Source organism: Triticum dicoccoides, chromosome 4B (genome assembly GCF_002162155.2).
Source record: "Triticum dicoccoides isolate Atlit2015 ecotype Zavitan chromosome 4B, WEW_v2.0, whole genome shotgun sequence".
NCBI classification, from domain to species: Eukaryota; Viridiplantae; Streptophyta; class Magnoliopsida; order Poales; family Poaceae; genus Triticum; species Triticum dicoccoides.
In genome coordinates, this window is record NC_041387.1 from 580032301 (window position 1) to 580049330 (window position 17030).

At 49.2% G+C, this 17030-nt stretch overlaps 3 protein-coding genes and 1 non-coding gene across 5 annotated transcripts; all 4 read right to left on the bottom strand.

The window, feature by feature from the left end:
* Nucleotides 1-295: 295 nt before the first annotated feature.
* On the bottom strand, nucleotides 296-7272 carry LOC119291543 (pentatricopeptide repeat-containing protein At5g15300-like). Of its 2 annotated transcripts, XR_005142500.1 has the most exons (3): nucleotides 5607-7272; nucleotides 3141-3252; nucleotides 296-806 (listed from the first exon to the last, which is right to left on the bottom strand). XR_005142500.1 is itself a non-coding variant. In XM_037570317.1 (2 exons), exon 1 carries the CDS (start codon nucleotides 7245-7247, stop codon nucleotides 5607-5609), a length of 1641 nt encoding a protein of 546 aa, XP_037426214.1. In that variant the 5' UTR covers nucleotides 7248-7272; the 3' UTR covers nucleotides 3014-3252. The 2 variants fall into 2 exon arrangements, 1 of the variants encoding a protein (XP_037426214.1); XM_037570317.1 differs by lacking the exon at nucleotides 296-806 and having other exon boundaries at nucleotides 3014-3252.
* A 3689-nt stretch (nucleotides 7273-10961) lies between these two features.
* LOC119291544 (cytochrome P450 704B1-like) lies at nucleotides 10962-14341 on the bottom strand. The gene is made up of 4 exons (XM_037570318.1): nucleotides 12775-14341; nucleotides 12469-12684; nucleotides 12088-12384; nucleotides 10962-11997 (listed from the first exon to the last, which is right to left on the bottom strand). Exons 1-4 carry the CDS (start codon nucleotides 13117-13119, stop codon nucleotides 11200-11202), a joined length of 1656 nt encoding a protein of 551 aa, XP_037426215.1. The 5' UTR covers nucleotides 13120-14341; the 3' UTR covers nucleotides 10962-11199.
* On the bottom strand, nucleotides 12925-16278 carry LOC119291545 (methyltransferase FGSG_00040-like). Its single transcript, XM_037570319.1, has 2 exons — nucleotides 14654-16278; nucleotides 12925-13052 (listed from the first exon to the last, which is right to left on the bottom strand). The coding sequence occupies exon 1, from the start codon at nucleotides 16268-16270 to the stop codon at nucleotides 14654-14656; it is 1617 nt and encodes a 538-aa protein (XP_037426216.1). The 5' UTR covers nucleotides 16271-16278; the 3' UTR covers nucleotides 12925-13052.
* A 453-nt stretch (nucleotides 16279-16731) lies between these two features.
* TRNAI-GAU lies at nucleotides 16732-16805 on the bottom strand. The gene has a single exon. It is a non-coding gene; the product is annotated as a tRNA-Ile (tRNA).
* Between the last annotated feature and the right edge of the window lie 225 nt (nucleotides 16806-17030).

The window sequence follows — 17030 nt, forward strand, 5'->3', positions numbered from 1 at the left end:
GATTATCAAGTGTAAGGGCAATTGTTTCCAAATTTCTCTGGACATTTAAGAACCTGTTTCATTATGATCGATGCACTACCAATGCTCTCAAACTCTTTTAAGGCTTATTTTTCTTTTTAAGTATAGTGAACGAGGATGCATTATTAGAAATTAAAATATATGTTCCCGACATGTGTTATTCCATAATTGCAGCCGTCCTGCCATTGCTCCCTTATACATATTTCTATCATGTACATGCCAAATTGCCAAAAATGAAATTCCAATTGATGAGTTGTTTTCCTTCATAGCCCTCATAGTAGCGGGTAATGCGCGGCGGCACGCCGCGCCACGTAGATCGATAAGCTATTTAGTTTTTTCTAAATATCGGGTAAGTCCTCCCAAAACTTGAACATAGCAAAGCAGTTCATACAAGGATAGGGTACATGTAGTTGATACATGCATAGGTGATCAACAAAGGGTACATCTAGTTGGTACATGCATAGGTGATCTACACGTAGTGATAGTGGATACTGGATGCAGAATTGTGAAGCTCTTGTTCTCTTCTTACACCTGAGGTGTTGATCATCCAGCTGGGTTTGTCTCTACGATGTAGTGGTAGATAGATGAAGCTGGTTCTTTTGCTCTTGTTCTTGGTGGTGATAGATGAAACTGGCTCTTTTGCTCTTGTTCTTGGTGGTTTGTTTGATGTGTAGACAATGTTAAAGTTGCTACTGGATGCACGTCCTGGCTCTCGACGGTTAGGCAAATTATCTTGAAATTGGAGAAAAATCTTTTTGAGGACCCTTGTTCGCCTCACATCCATTTATCTGACAAATAATTAAGGACAGAGGAAGTATCAAATTTTCTCAAATGGTTGCTGCATCCTAGAAGCAAATTACACCAGAAAAATATATATATGCATCAGTATTGTTAATTCCCCCAGAATGCTCTAGATTATCTCTATGCTCTAAATATTGCAAGGAAAACCAAATTACTACAGTACTACAATGTACTCCCTCTGTAAAGTAATACTCCCCTTTCTAAATCACTAAAGTAATGATCGCTTCCGCTCCACTATTGTCTTGAGCGCGTATGATTGTGGTCGTCGATGACTATACCGTGATATGTGCAAAGTTGATGAAGATAGCTTGAGCAACCTTTTTCTTCTGAAAGCTATTGATCACAAAATTTGTAATGCCAATTTAACTTCAGAAAGAACATTGAAACATGGATCCTTCTCTCAATCGAAGAAGTTGATGTGCTTAATTACTAAGAGAGAACCCATAGATCTCAAGCCAACAATAATAAGCATTTAAGCTACTTATAACTTGATTTTCCATGAGAAAAGAACATATGTTAAATCATATTTAAAATATTATGAAGTCATAAAAGCATAGAAGCATCAGAATTTTCCACTGAAGACACTATGTCAGTGCACCAAAAAATAGGTCAAGAGAAGTGAAAGGAAAAAAGATCAAGTAAATAACACATGGAAGGAGATCTACAGGAAGTAATTATTCGCTTGTACGTATCAAGTTATTTTTAAGAAAGGATAAGAAGGGCATATATAGGGGAGTATGTATTTTGTTTTCTAGAATACGCCCGAGTATGCCTATTATGCATTAAAGGAGAGGGGAAAAGAACCCCAGCGAAGAACTCTTCCATGTTTTACACATAACGTAATTAGAGTTGAATTAACTGAACTGGTACAAATAGGGGAGTATGTACAGCAAAACTGCACACTTCCATGTTTTACTGATACCGCCATTAGAGCTAAATTAACTGAACTGAATCTGTTCCTTGTATGAGCAAAAATACTAAGCTTTTAACTGTACAACCCCACAGCCAGTCAAATGATGCATATAACTGCTGCATGCTATGTGGGAGCGGGAAAAAACACTTCTTAAGGTAATTTAAACATCCAACAGTTGGTGGAAAAACTATATTACTACAGTCAGAATCCATATATGAAAACAAAGTAAGTAAAAGAAAAATGAAATGGAAAACGCTCCACACAAAATATAGATATGTATGAACTGCTAGGATAGAAAATAAATTAAGGAATGCCTTGGAGAGAACTATTTACACATGAAAGAAGTGAGCTATCATGCTGGAAATTCGGATGCATGACTAAACATCCCACCAGGAATAAAAATGAGGTAAGCTGCTAGATCTTGCCTGTTGGTAAATGCCTGGCCATTTTTTTTACAAAAAGTTTCTAAATTCAGATTGGATAGAACAAATAAAGCATTGTTTACCCTTTACATAACTTACCTGGTGATAGCAAGTAAAAATACTCCTACCAAAGCTTCTACACCATCTTATCATGTTAATGCATATATTTTTGTAAGTTACTCAAATATGGACCACGATCTCCTAGAGACCCAAAGACCAATTACGTGGTAGAGTAATGTCTAAATAGAGGAAGCATGATGTTAGTTGTCCATGTGCCTGATACGATTTGCACTTTTTTTTGTTTGAAAAAAAAAATCAATTTACACCTGCACGCCAAGAGTTCATGGTTACACAAAATAATCAGAAGAGTTCAGGTTCACTGAAAGTTCAATATAGAATAACGCATCGTCGATGTGTTATACACACATGTTGAATGCAAGGAATAATAAACCACTAACTGGACCATATCCAATGTTAAATACATCGCAGAATCTATATTGGTGGAATAGTCTTGCTACTTCTCACTGAAAGTATTGCTGAGGGAAAAAGTACAATTCAAACCATAGTTTTAAATAGGAGTTATAGCCCGCTATAGCTGATTCGGAGGTCCGCCCCTATTATCCATAGCCCGCTATTTATAACATTGGTTCAAACCCTGATCTGGACTACATCATCACACATAGGACCGTTGAGAAGATCTCATGGAAGCAATCAATTAAACAGTTCACGTATGAGAAACTTGACACCTATGTCTCTTGGACATGAGATAAGGCACAGTAATACCACAAAGAAGTAGAAGTAATATGATTATTTGTAGTTCTATGAAATAAACATTCCAGTCAAAAACTACAATTACGGATTGCTAAATTTGCATGTGACATTTCTCCACATTAGGGTACTACAATGGTCAATTTTACAATCTCCCCTACTTTATTTTTACTTTTATCTTTGAAGGGCAGCACATATGAATCTGAGAGAAGATATACCTTTTATGACTGCTAAACACCGTCACCATAATATCTCAATAGTAATAATTCCTCTTTCGTATGACCAGGCTTTCTAAGGCATTCTCTTTTTGTACATCACGAACTCATCAATCTGAAAAAAAAAACAAATAGACAAAGTCAAGTAAATATATACCATCATAGAAGATAGTCATCCAGATATTCATTTGCTTGATCTGATATTAATTTGCAAATAAAAAAGAGATCATCCAATTACATAAAAAAAATCATAAAAGATATTCAAGTACACGCCATAAGCATATTGGCATCATGATTGGTAAAACCAGGAACAAAGTGAGCACTTGTGAAAAGGCATCCCTGCACTAAACTAATTGCTCCGGCCATACGTCCACAAAATAGTACACCCATGGAACAGAAAACATGTAAATACTTCATCCCTTGTGTTGAGATAATGCCATGTTGGTTGCGTACTGAAAAAAGCACACATATTTTTTACGTTGGCTTAGTTTGGTCAATTGACCGAAGACATTGCAGTTGACTTGAACACCGATGTCGGAAGAGGTGAATGCTACAGCTGGACCGTGCGGATAAACTGCAGGCAGACACACGAATGCATCAGCTAGCACACACATGACGCAGCTGCAGCAGGAGCACACAAGCCGCACATGCACGCGACATATCACATGGCCAAGAGAGTGCCGAGTGGCAGCCGGCGTGCACTCGCCGCAAAGGGGAGCAACAGCGAGATTGGGCACCTCCTCAGGTTGGCTTCTGGGGCGGAATGTTGGCATCGCCTGGCTCGAGCCCCTCCTCTTCGTGGGGCTCGACCAGAGGGAGGAAGAGGAGTGGAGAAAAAAACAAAGAAGGAATCTGCGCCATGGATGCCTGCTCTGTTCGCTGCTCTCGTGGAGGCGTGCACTTGCGATTAGAAGATGTGACAAGGAAGGCAAGAAGAAAAACGAACAGAAGGCGGCTGGCCCGGACGGCGACCACCACTTAGATTCAAGCCACCGCCGGCCATACGTCCCAAGAAAAAAAAGGACACCCAGATGCTCACCTGACGCTGGAAAAGATCGAGCCTTCTTCAAGATGGAGACGGTCCGGTCCAGGCAAGGGTCGTCGGGAGGAGGAAGTAGCCAGAGAAATCGTCGGCAGGGCGTTGCCCTCATCCCGGTGGCCCTTGACGGAGCCATGGGGCTCGACACCCTCGAATCCGAAGCGGCGGCGGCTACGCTTTTTTTTCGCAACCCTGGGGGCTTTTTTTCTTTTTTTGAGGTGACCACGGAGGCAGTAGAGGAGAGGTTCTGTTTAGGGATTAGAGGAGAGATGGTTCGAGGAGGGAGGGTTTCATCTAAGATCGGGGCGAGGTGGGCTTTTGTAGGCCCATAGGGCGGTGGACGACTTCGCCCGAGTTTTCGAGAGATTGTCTCACGCATGGAAACCGAACACGTGGAGAGTACGTGGCACACCCCAAAACGCTGAGCGAGATAAAAAAAAAAAGATACGCTCCTATCACACGCGTCATGCAAACAAGGGCAGTAAAAAAAAGCCCAAAAAAACCAGGAAAAAGAATCCCTTACGGGCCTAGTATTCTTAGTATTTTCAGAACTTGAACTAGACAAGGAAAGTTGATGTTGCTTGGCATATCTGTCCTTTATGGGTAGTCCATATTCTCTGGCCATTAATCTCATAGCATGTTTTGGTTCATGACTCTCCACTCAGGGACCTGACTACATGGCGAAGACAGCAAAGGAATCTATGTGGGGGATATTGCTGTTTTTTTTTAAGTTCCAATATCTTTGGGATGGGCGGAACTTGTCGTGCACCATCATTTGTCATTTGCTTTGGACTTAGTTGTATGTTATTGTTGAATTGCCTGTACTGCAGGAAAGTTTAGTGCTTTACATCTCTAATGGAGTTATGTTTGATATTTGAGTTAGTGTCGGTAATGGAGCTGCCAGTATATATTCATCAGGCTTCGAAGTGACTAGCCAATGTAATTAATTTTTATGTAATGCCATTTACAATGAAACTGCAAAACAAATGATGTGTTAGAAACAAGATTTAGGGTGGTTCAATATTTGTAGTTCAGAAGCATATTTCTGCCCCTGCAAAGGAAAGAAAGAAAGCATGTCTCTCAAGGAGCCTGAGCCTAATCCTCCAGTCTAAAACAGTCAGAAGGTTAGTGCCGCATAACTAACCTTACTCGGGGAGGTCCTGTGTTGGACATTTTGCCTTGGTTCTATGTTGTTTTATTCTATTACTCGCCGTAGGATGAGTAACAGAGAGAGATTCACAGTTTTAGGAATGTGTTTTTGATGTGCCATGTGCATTATTGGCGATTTTATATTGTGACGGTATTGCAATCAGATGCACATCTCAATTTTATCAGTGCTAGATGTTCAGTTTCCGATCCAGAAGCTGGGAGCTCAAAAGTACTTATACTCAACCAATAAATCCAGAAGCTGGGAGCTCAAAAGTACTTACTCAACCAATAAATCCTTTCAGTCCAGGATGTGATTTCGACCGTCTGAAAGACTGCAGTGGATCCTTTGTGCTGCCATCTACAACCGTGCGACCTGCCTCCTTGTTGACACCGCTGTCATCCATCAACTTTCTCATCTTCTCCGACTCCAACCATTCTCCAGCTGAAGCATAGATGTTCGAGAGGAGCACATAATCCCCACTGTCATCGCTCCTTGCCTTTAGCAGCTGTCTGTTAGCGTGCTCAGCCAGTTCAATCTCACCATGGACCCTACAAGCCCCAAGAAGCGTCCTCCAGATGACAGAATTAGGCTCCACCTTCATGGTGTCAATGAACTCAAATGCTTCCTTCAGAAGCCCCGCGCGACCCAGCATGTCAACCATGCAACCGTAATGCTTGACATTGGGCTCAATCCTGTACTGCTGTTGCATCAAGTTGAAGTACTCACGTCCCTTGTCAACCATACCGCCGTGGCTGCATGCGATAAGGACAGCGACGAAGGTGATCTCATCAGGCCGGACTTTCTCTTTCAGCATTTTCTTGAACACGTCAACAGACTCCAGGGCATGACCATGCAATGCCAAACCTCCTATGATAGAGTTCCAAGTTGAGACATCCTTATCTCGCATCACCCAAAACACCTCCAGTGCACTCTTCATGCTCCCGCATTTTGCGTACATGTGAATCAGCGCATTGCCGAGGACGACAGTAAAACCAGTTCCTGAGAACTTCTCTGAAAGAGAGGAATGCAACCTTCGGCCAACATCCAAATCACCGGAGTCGGCACAAGCTGACAGTAAGCTCAGCATTGTGATAACATCTGGCTTTTTGCCCATGCGCTGCATCTGCTCAAACAGGTCCATGGCATGCTTGTGCGAGCCGCATCTCACATACCCAGAGATCATGGCGTTCCAGCACACGACATCACGCTCAGGTGCCTGGTCGAACAGCTCTCTTGCTGGGGCCATCTCTCCCCGCTTGGCATACGCGGTGATCATCACGTTCCAGGACACAAGGTCCTTCACAGGACACTCGTCGAACAGCTGCCGGGCAGCACCAATATCCCCTCTCCTTGCACAGCCGCTGATCATCGCCGACCACGCCACGGCGTCCTCACGCGCCCTGTGGTCAAACAGAGCACCTGCAACACCCAGCTCTCCGCAGCTCGCGTGCATGCCAATGAGCGCGTTCTTGACGAACGCGTCGGACTCCAGTCCAGCCTTCACGACGTGCGCGTGCACCTGCGCTCCGGTGCCACCCGCGCCCATGGCGGTGCACGCCCGGAGCACGAACGGGAAGGTGATCTTGTCGGGCCTCACGCCGCCGCCGCAGCTGCTGAGTCGCGCCATGCGCGCGTAGAGGGAGACGGCGTCCCGGGGCGCGGAGGTGTGCGCGGCGCCGCGGATGAGGGTGTTGTACATGAAGAGGTCCGGGCGCGGGATTTGGTCGAACACGTGGTAGGCGTGGGCGATGGCGCCGCGCACGGCTACAGCGGACGCGAAGAGGAGCTCGCGGAGCGCGGAGGGGTCCGAGAGGAAGCCCCGGAGGACCAGGAGGGTGTGGACCTGCTTGATTTGGCGGAGGCTACGGCACCGCCGCCACAGCGCCGGCTGCCGGCGCTGGGTGCCGGACTTCCGCAACATCTGCGTTGTGTGCGCGTAAAAGGCGACAGAGCGCGGCGAGTGCACTTCCCCCCAGAGCTAGCAACTGGCCATAAGCACACTCATGCCTCGCTGGTACACAAAACTTCCACATTAGATTAAAAAGAAAACAGAAGAATTACGTCCGACCTATGCATCCACATTACATTATTTCTGGCACATACAAATTTGATTTTTATGTGAATAGTTTGATTTGTAGAACTGAATCTTATAAGAAAGTTTTTAAAATATTTCTTAAGACTGATTTCCGGAGAAAATATGATGCAGTCTAACTCTTGATGCAAACACAATGGACGTGTTTGGTAGCCGTAGGAGCCGGGCCTGGCTCAACCGAGCCTGGTTGAAGGAAAACAGGCAAAAAGTCGACATCTGCACATTATTTGGTTGCCTGCATCTAGGCCTATCGCATTAGGTGAGCAATTTTAGCATAGCATTTGATTGTCTGCATTGGCTCAGCTCACGCAACTACATGGTGTTGGATTTCATGCAATAGTTGTTGTGTGGTAATCTCTTTGGCGAGGTGGTGAGGTTATCAGCACCAGCGGCGTGAAGAAAAAATTATGCACACACAACAGAAGATAGTTGTAAACTATAGCCGCACTTTAAATAAAGTGCCACACTTAAACATATCAGTTCAAATGCAAAAGCAGTACGATAAGAAACTAAACTAGCTGGAGTATAGGAAGGGCAGTCCTAGACGTTCACGGCGAAGGCGTTGTCGTGCTTGCCGCAACCACTTCAATGCCTTCGTCGTTGAAGACGATGACCTTGAGCGTGTCGGGAGTGGGCAGTTTGAACGTCACCATGTAGTCGATTCTGATTTGATGGACAGCGGCGAAGGGAGCCAAACCCTGATCGAGGGTCACCCTGTCGTACATTAGCCGTCACCACGTCCTCATCTGTGGTCACCTCCTTAGGCGTAGTCGGCACAACCTCCATGGGCGCCACCACCTCCTTGCCCTTCTCCATGGGCGGCACCACCTCCTTGCCCTTGTTGTCCGTGTCGATCTGCATTACAAAGAGCGTGCATTATGAAGAGCACAGAGTTCCGAGGTTGATCGCCATTAAAACCTATCATCCATAACCCCTTTATTTACCCATCCTCGGTGACTACTTACCCACCATCTAACCATCTCACTCAGTCATCTCTCTGTCTCTCACTCTTGCTCCTATCTACCGCCATGAACTCTAGCAGCAACTCCAACTCCAACCCCATCCCCAACCCCTTCCCTTGGGGCATTAGATGGAGGGCTTTCTTTCTCGGGTGCTTGCTCGGTGACCGCACCAAGTTCGAGAACACCATGGAAGTCTACTCCAACTTCACCAGCATGGCAGACATGCAGAAAGAGTCGGACGCGTGGTGAAGAAGGCGACGCTGGAGGAGGTCAAGATGCTGATTCCTGACCCAGGGAAGGGCACTATGTTAGTCAACATCCTTCGCTGGCCATGAAACAGGCCGACTCCGACGATGCTTGACGGAGGAAAAGGTGGGCCAAGTACAGAGAGTACAGGCATCCTCATGACCATCGTGTCGCATCGTACTTCACGAAAAGGACTGTGGCGGCGGTGGAGGAGGAACAGGAAGCGTTGGCGATGGAGGTGGAAGAAGAAGTTGTGGTGGCGATGGTTGTAAGGGCGCCGGAGCCAGGACACCGAAGCATGCCAATCGATTTGGAATCTGGCGAGGAAGAAGAGACGGTGGTGTAGCTCGAGGAGAAGAACAAGGGCAAGGCCACCCGCCGCTCCAACTGCCTCCAGGGTCGCCGAGGATAAAATTTAGGACTACTGTGCAAGATTTACCTCCAATCCCAATTACCCTTGTACTCAATCCCGATAAGTAACCTCAAATCCATCAGTACTGCGAACTCATGACAATGTTATGATCACTCTTGTGGCTATTTACATCGATTCCCCATTCCCCTAACGTGGATCAAATTGAATGAGTACGTGAGGAGGGTGAAAAAAGTGCTTACCGCCATTGTTGTGCCGGAGGTGATGATGCGGATGCCGGTGAAGGGGCCGGAGGTCACCTTGCTGTTCTCCGATCTGCTGAACACCGCCGGCGGCGACGGTGAGAGCGGGGACAGGGGAGAGGGGAGAGGTAGCGGTGAGGGGGCGGTGAGGGTAATAACTGCAACGCTTCGGGAAGCAAAGCTGTTTCTCGAGCGTGGGTCCGCACATGCAGTCCTGCCGCCCACGTGCATCACACAGGCCTGGCTCGCTAGAAACCGCCGATCTAAGCGTTTCTAGCGAGACAGGCCCAGAGGTGCTTTGGGTTTCGTGCTATGCAGGCCGAACAGCGAACACATGCAACCAAACGGGCCACAATCTTCCCGCGCGGGCCTGGTTGGCCTATATGCATGCAACCAAACACGTCCAATCTGAATCAACTGAGCATGACATTGTAGTGATACATTTTCCTTATTCATGTATTTATGGAATCATGCGAATCAAAGCTAAGATCCTAAAGCTTTTATTGTAATTTTCCTTTTCGACATGGCCATGCTTGTAAGGTGTTGTGATTCTTAATATATGGCCTTAGGCCTTTTCCAAAAAAAGATAAGATCACCTAATTTCATTTGTTTTGGTTTTTTTTCTCTCGAAAGGGCCCAAGGCCAAATATTAAGTATTACAGGTCCTTCCAAACACGCTCACACAGAAAAAATTACATTCAAATCCTTTGCTATGCCAAACTCTTCCTGCTGCATCCACTGACAACGTGTCGTAAGCATAGCTTGATGCCGCTCTGGGATTTCACCTCGAAGAAGCAAACTTTTTTAAACTCATGAGCTTGTAGAAGCAACAACTAGGAAGTCGTTGATCTAGACTTGAAGATGCCGGCAGCCGCGATCTGTGAGCAAATTGCCGCCGCGGAGATGAAAATGCCGATGAGGGCGTAGAAACTCGATAGACTGCAGAAGTCACCCGAATCCAGATGGGTCCGCTAAAAACGTAAACCGATCGGACCCGGAAGACAAATCGAAGGCACGGCTCCACACGCCCTCCGCCGGCGATAAGCACGCCAACGGAAACTGGGGGAACATTATTCCTAAACTAGGACTCGGCAAAGTAAACCTGAAAAAACACATATCGTTGCATGATAGCTCTGGGTCTGATGTCGAGCTCGTCACCATCCAGGAACATGCATCAACACCCTCTTGTCCAAGCTTGTGAGCAATGCTACACATACATAATGTTACGTATAGATCTGACGTAAAAGATGATGTGGAGGTTGCTAATTGGGCCAGGATTAGCAGCTGGGGTCCACCCCGGTTAAAGTCAGGGGGAAGGAGAGAATTTTATGAAAGGTTAAGTAAGCCTACGTAGCAATTTTCGTAGGTGTAGGATTATTGCTTGTCCAATGACCTAGCCAAGCCGGGCCGCTGTTGAAGATCGTCGTGCTGAATATGTGATCCTCCGACCACCGTCACCTTCACCAGCGCCACCATCGAGCATCGCCTGTCGACAACGGCAATCTGACCACTCATCACCGTCGCTGTCCTGCAACATCCACCAGCTCCAACATGTCTGGCACCCCACGAGGAGCAGCCTTCCTGCCCACGTCGCATCCGGACGACGGCGAGAGGGGTCAAAGGCTAAGGTTTGGTCGACAGAATAAATCTGCGAAAATACTACCCTTAGAAAACACCCAAAAAAGACAATTGCACACATTTGTCATTTTTGAAATGTGCAATAAATACTTAGGCTCAAGAACAAACACGAACTATAATGATCTAGAAGCAATACAAACATGGTACGACGGTAACAACGGACGAGCAACGTCCATGGCAAATCGATCAACACACTCTCCACTCTGCCTACATATACGAGTTTATCACAATTGCTAAGTTAAATCGAGCCTGTCATAACACGCCGGCCGTCTAGCCAGACAGCCACCGGAGCGTCCATCACCGTCGCCGGAACCAGACCAAGATCAGGCGAGCGGCGCCCTGGAGACGCGGACCTTGAGGCCGTGCGCCATGGAGAGGATGGTCATCATGCGGTACTTGACGGGGTGGCCCTCCACGAGCTCGAACCTGAAGAACCTGCACAGGATGGCCAGCGCCATCTTCATCTGCAGGTACGCCGAGTCCTTGCCCAGGCATATCCGCGGCCCCGCCTGGAACGCCGTGAACTTGAACGGCGACGCGTTGCGGAAGGCGCCGTCGTCGCCGATCCACCGCTCTGGCCGGAAGCTGGCGGCGTCGGGGCCCCAGTTGTACTCCATCCGCCCCATGGAGTAGGGCACGTACGTCACCATCCCGCCGGCGCGCACCTTGGTGCCGTCCGGGAGCACGTCGTCCTCCGCGATGCCCTTGGGGTCCTGCGGCACCGCCGGGTACAGGCGGAGCGTCTCCGTCACGCACGCGTGGAGGTACACCAGCTTCCCGAGCCCGTCGTAGCTCAGGAGTCCCGCGAACTGCGCCACGCGGGCGGCGAAGGCCTCGTCGGAGCCCTCGCCGTCGCTGCAGGGGACCAGAGCGACGCCATCCTCGCGGGCGCGCTCGGACTCGAAGGCGGCCAGCTCGCGGCGGAGCTTCTCGGCCACGGCCGGGTGCGTCATGGCCATGTAGGTGAACCAGGAGAGCGTCGTGGCCGTCGTGTCCCGCCCGGCGATGACGAAGTTGAGCACCACGTCGCGGAGGCCCTTGTCGTCCCCGAACAGGCTGCCGCCGTCGTCGCCGCCGGCCTCGCCCAGCTCGATGAACCGCGACAGTATGTCGTGCTTGATCTGCGCGCCCAGTTAATGTGTCAGTGATCAGTGGCATCTGCACAAACCAGCGATCGGGAGCTTGACGAATGACGATGACCACGTACGCACCTTCTCCTGCTTGCCGCTGGCCCGGGCTTGCACGATCTCGGCCTTGCGCCGGCGGATGACGCTGTAGGTGAACTCGTCGACGAGCTTGATGCTCTGCTCCAGCAGCGCCTCCGAGCCGACGTGCAGGAATTTCTTCACGCGCCACAGCGGGTCGATGAACCGCAGCGTCACGATGATGTTGGCGGCGTCGAAGGCCTGCGCGAAGCTGTTCTCCGGCAGCTCCGGCGACAGCGTGCCGATCTCCACCCCGAACCCCACCTTGCAGATCGAGTCCAGCGTCATCCTCATGTACAGCTCCTGAATTGGCTCGCTCGCGTCAGAATCTTGAGATTTTGTCCAAGAAATCAACGTTCATATGACCAAGGGAAAGAGTTCAGTTACCTGCATGTCCACAACTTTGCCTGCCTTGCAAGCCTGGCTCAGGATGCTGGACAGCTTCAGGGAGTACTCCCTGAACACGATCGTGCTGAAGTCTCTCAAGTTCTTGGAAGCGAACTCGAAGCTCGCCGTCTTCCTCTGCTTCCTCCAGAACTCGCCGTCGGCGTTGAATATGCCGTCGCCGAGCAGCACGTCCATGTAGGACCTGTACACCTCCCCCTACACACACAATTCCAGATTTCAGACATTTGTAACACTGTCAGTACCGATTATACTGAACCTTGACTGACATCTCGAGGATTGTTTCACCTTGGGGTAATTGTTGAAGTTGGTCTTGAGCACGTGCTCGACGTTCACCGGGTCGGCGATGTAGGTGTAGGAGGTGAAGGGCATGTCGACGGTGACCGTCCGGTGCTTGGACAGGTACTCCACGAGCCAGTGGTGCATCCGGTAGTAGTTCCTCAGCTGCTCCAGCGTCGCGCCGATGACCGGCCATGACCGTGGCCCCTTCTGCTTCCTCAGGCTCCACCAGTGGACCAGGATCCACGAGAGGAACACGAGGAAGACGGCCATGAACTTGTGGAGCCCTGCCAGCGGGAAGAAGGCCGTCCTCGACGGCATGCCAAGGTGAGCTTCCTCCATGGGGCTGCTCATGAAGGGGGTTCAGGTCTACAGGAGGATTAACTCTATGTAGCATTTGGATGGCTCGGTTAGGTAATATATTGGGCATTAGTGCTGCCGAGCACCAAACAATCTTGGTGTGGCCGAGAATTAAGATTGCCTCATCCACATGGTGTCCCTAACCTAACCCCCTGACTAGATGGAACCTACCGTTTGTGTCCTTTTTGTGATCTGCTGACCAAGAAAATACTGATTTTTATATGCATATAACTAGATATGTTTGTATGTGCTTGATGCTGAGCTAGGTCATGGATTCTGCATTTTCCTTCTGTTTTACTGCACATGTAGGTGGTGCATTTTTATTTTTATTTTGCAGGGAATGTAGGTGATGCATTTGATGACAGTTAGCATTGTGATGGTCTCATCTTCACAGTTGGAACCATGGTTATGGTCCGTCTGATCTTTAATGAACCCGCACTAACCAATACAAAGTGCATCTTTCAGTGAGACAGTTTTTGAAGTCAAAGCAGAGCAAGTTGAGAAATTTGGAATGAAGGGGTGTCAAGGAGTGCTCTGATGTTCTCATATCTTTGTTGAAAGTTCCGCCCTTCTATACTTGCTAGAAATTTTTAGCAGAAGCTAAAGGGCAGCCCGGTGCATGTAGCTCCCGCTTGCGCAGGGTCAAGGGAAGGATCCGACCACTTTGGGACAAATGAAAATTTTGAGAAAGTGGCCATCTTCTATTTATTAGAAACTTTTTTTTGCGAGGATATTTATTAGAAACTTGTAACAGGGAAAAATCACAAATATTAAAAACCTTGAAATATGTGGAAGCATCTACTGCTGCCAAATAAATATGTTCCATAGATCAGAACACTTCTATCACATATATGCTCTACTTTATAGTACTCCCTAACATTGCATTCAAAACTTTCAAGCTGATCATTTTCTGTTGGTACTACCGTAGGAGTTGCGGATGATGTAAAATAAATGAAGAGCACTTTAAATTTGACAATGATCTGATGAAGATAACTCATGTCTCCATGGCAAACAATGAAAGAATAACCAAACATTGTATTCCTACGACCTTGAAGTTGATAAGAATTGATTCCTATCAGCTGAGAATTATGTGTAGGGCAGAGTTCACTCCTAAGTCCTAATCCGGTATATACTTTAAAGAACATCATCACTTGATAAATGACATGTATATACAATGGGAGTTCATGACAAACATGTCTCTATGCCAAACACTGAATGAATAGCCCAACATTGCTAAGATTTTCAAGTTGAGCACAATTGAAGTATGTGTAAGGCACAGTTTCATTCCTAATCCAATATTGCTTTAAAGGATATCACTTGATAAATGAAATCGATAAAATCGGAGAATTCGTGTTCAACACTGAAAGAATTACCCAAAACCAAGACCAAGAGAGCATAAAAATAGAGCTCTCATGTATGATCTTGACTCTCAGCCATCCTCTTATTACAAAACACTGAGCAAACAAGAACATTTGCTGCAACAAACCTATCTGAACCAACGAATAAAGAATAAGGGCAAGAATAAAACCTAGAGGCCTTTGCTGTTGTCACCGTCCAGTGTAAGTCTGAAGAGAGCCCTCATTGCCTGCCTCTTCACTACCTTGCCATAGGTAGCCCTCCCAATCCTCACCACCTTGTCCTCAACCTCCAGTCGATTGCCGCAGCCATTGCCATCGTTGGAGCCCCTCAGCATTGCCCTCAGCACACTCTCACTCCCGCCGACTGCGCCGGCGACGCTCTCTGCGACGACGGCCTCTCCGGGAACCATCCTCCCCCATTTCCTCATCAACCTGCCATTGTCGAACAATGAAGAATACGCGCTCCAGAAAGATGCACGCACGAATGCCTTTCGCCTCTCCTTCACCATGGACTTCCTCATCTTGTCCTCAAGCCGCACCACCAGTGCTCCCATGTCTGCTCCTCCATTGAACAACTCGTTTTCTGATCTCACGAGCTCCTGCCTGAGAACGGCGTCCTCGGCTTCGAACCGGCACCGGTCACACCGGCACTCGAACCCCCACGCCCTTGCTGCCTCCCGGCGCTTCCCCACCGGCGTGAGCACGTCGAAGTAGGGGAACGTGACCTCCTCCCCGGCCTTGATGTCCCTCGAGGCGTGAACAACGGCGTGGTCCCCGACGTGGGTGCGCCGGGCGTTGGGGTGGCAGGAGTGGTTTAGGAACGACGGCAAGATCCACAGCCCCACGCCGCAGTTGACGATGCCACTGTTGCCGAGCAGATTGGCGGACGGCGCGTCTTCCGTCAAGCAATTGACGTCGAGCACCTTCATGACCCTGTCCACATCGAGAGCCTCTCGTGTGCCAATGCCAGCCTCCGGTACGCCGTCTCTGAGATCCTCTGATTCTGGCTTGAAAACTGCCATGTCCGGCACGGCGAGCTCGTCTTCCTGCTCCTCGCCGGTGGACAGAGCATAGATCAACGACGCCGTCCTCGGGCACTTTTCCGCGGCGTCGAGCACCTTGTCTACGAAGTCTTTCCAGACCACCATCTTCTCGTCGCTGTCTGCCGCATCCGGGATCACCCCCCTCCCCGTCGCCCCCGCCTTGGAGATCATCAGCGTTGCCCCCGCCTCAACGCCCTTCACCGCAAAGACCCCTCGGCCGCCGTGCGCGGACCGGCGCACCTCCACCGGGCCGACGTACTCCGCGAGGTCCGGGCACTTCCCGGAGAACCCCGCGAGGACCCACTCCGACAGGTCCACCGCCCCGCTCCTGGCCTGCGCCTCGAGGCGCCTGCACTGCTCGAGCATCTCCCGCACCTCGTCGGCGCCGGAGGCGCCCGCAGGGAGCGCGGCGCGGAAGCAGTCGGCGGCGTGCGCGTAGCGGCCGAGGCCGCGGAGGAGCGCGCCCTTGGCGAGCAGCGCGGCCGGGTGGGTCGGGTCGGCGGCGAGCGCGGCGTCGCAGTCGGCGAGCGCGCCGGGGCGGTCGCCGAGGCGCGCGCGGGCGTCGGCGCGGTGGGCGAGCGCGGAGCAGAGCACCCGGCGGTCCGTCGCGGCGGCGCCGTGCACGATGCGGGAGCAAACGGCGGCGTACCCCTCCCAGTCCTCCTTGAGCAGCAGCCGCGTCGCCCGGCTACGCAGCTCCTGCAGCGACTCCTCGTCGAGGCCGTCCCGGGGTCCGGCAGCCATCGCCGACGCCGTGGTGGGTGGGCGGGCAGGGCTCATGCGAGGCGCGACGCGGCCCTTTTTTGCCTGGGTTCGTTGGTGGGTAGCGACTGGCGAGTGAGCTGCGAGTGGTGTGGAGCACGAGCAGTGTGGCGGCTACGTCGGGTTGAGCGCTTTTTGGATTGTAACGTTCGGATCTGGGGGGATGCGGTGGAGTGTGGAGTGGCAACGGCTACGAGCTGTCACTGTAGGTCAGGTGATTTTATTGCGGTCAACACGAAGGACTGGCAGAATGGCTGGCTGGATTAATACTCTGTGAAGTAGGAGTACTAGTAACATGAAATTACAAGCTTGTTTTCATGAAAAATTACAAGGTTATTTTCAGCGGGTATACAATGAAAAACATGATGGCCTCGGAGGGGAGGGGGATTGAGTATACTATAAAAATATATAGAAATCACAATTAAAATTAGAACAAAAAGTATTGGTCCCGATGGGACTTGAACCCATGACCTTCCGTATATCAGACGGAAACTCTAACCAACTGAGCTACGGAACCATGGCAATTAATCATATTATTAAGCTAATAAAAATTAAAATCAAAGGGTTAGGAAAAATGATGGCGACTCTCACTCTCGATTAACACAATTCTGTTGCTAGCCATCTGATAATCTTTTTTCTCTAATCAAAGTGGGGCTTCCCTCTTCGGCTTATTTTCATTAAGGAAAACCAAAAACGAGGTATAAGCGTCAGTTTTTAAAGGACCCAGACCACAGACCAAACT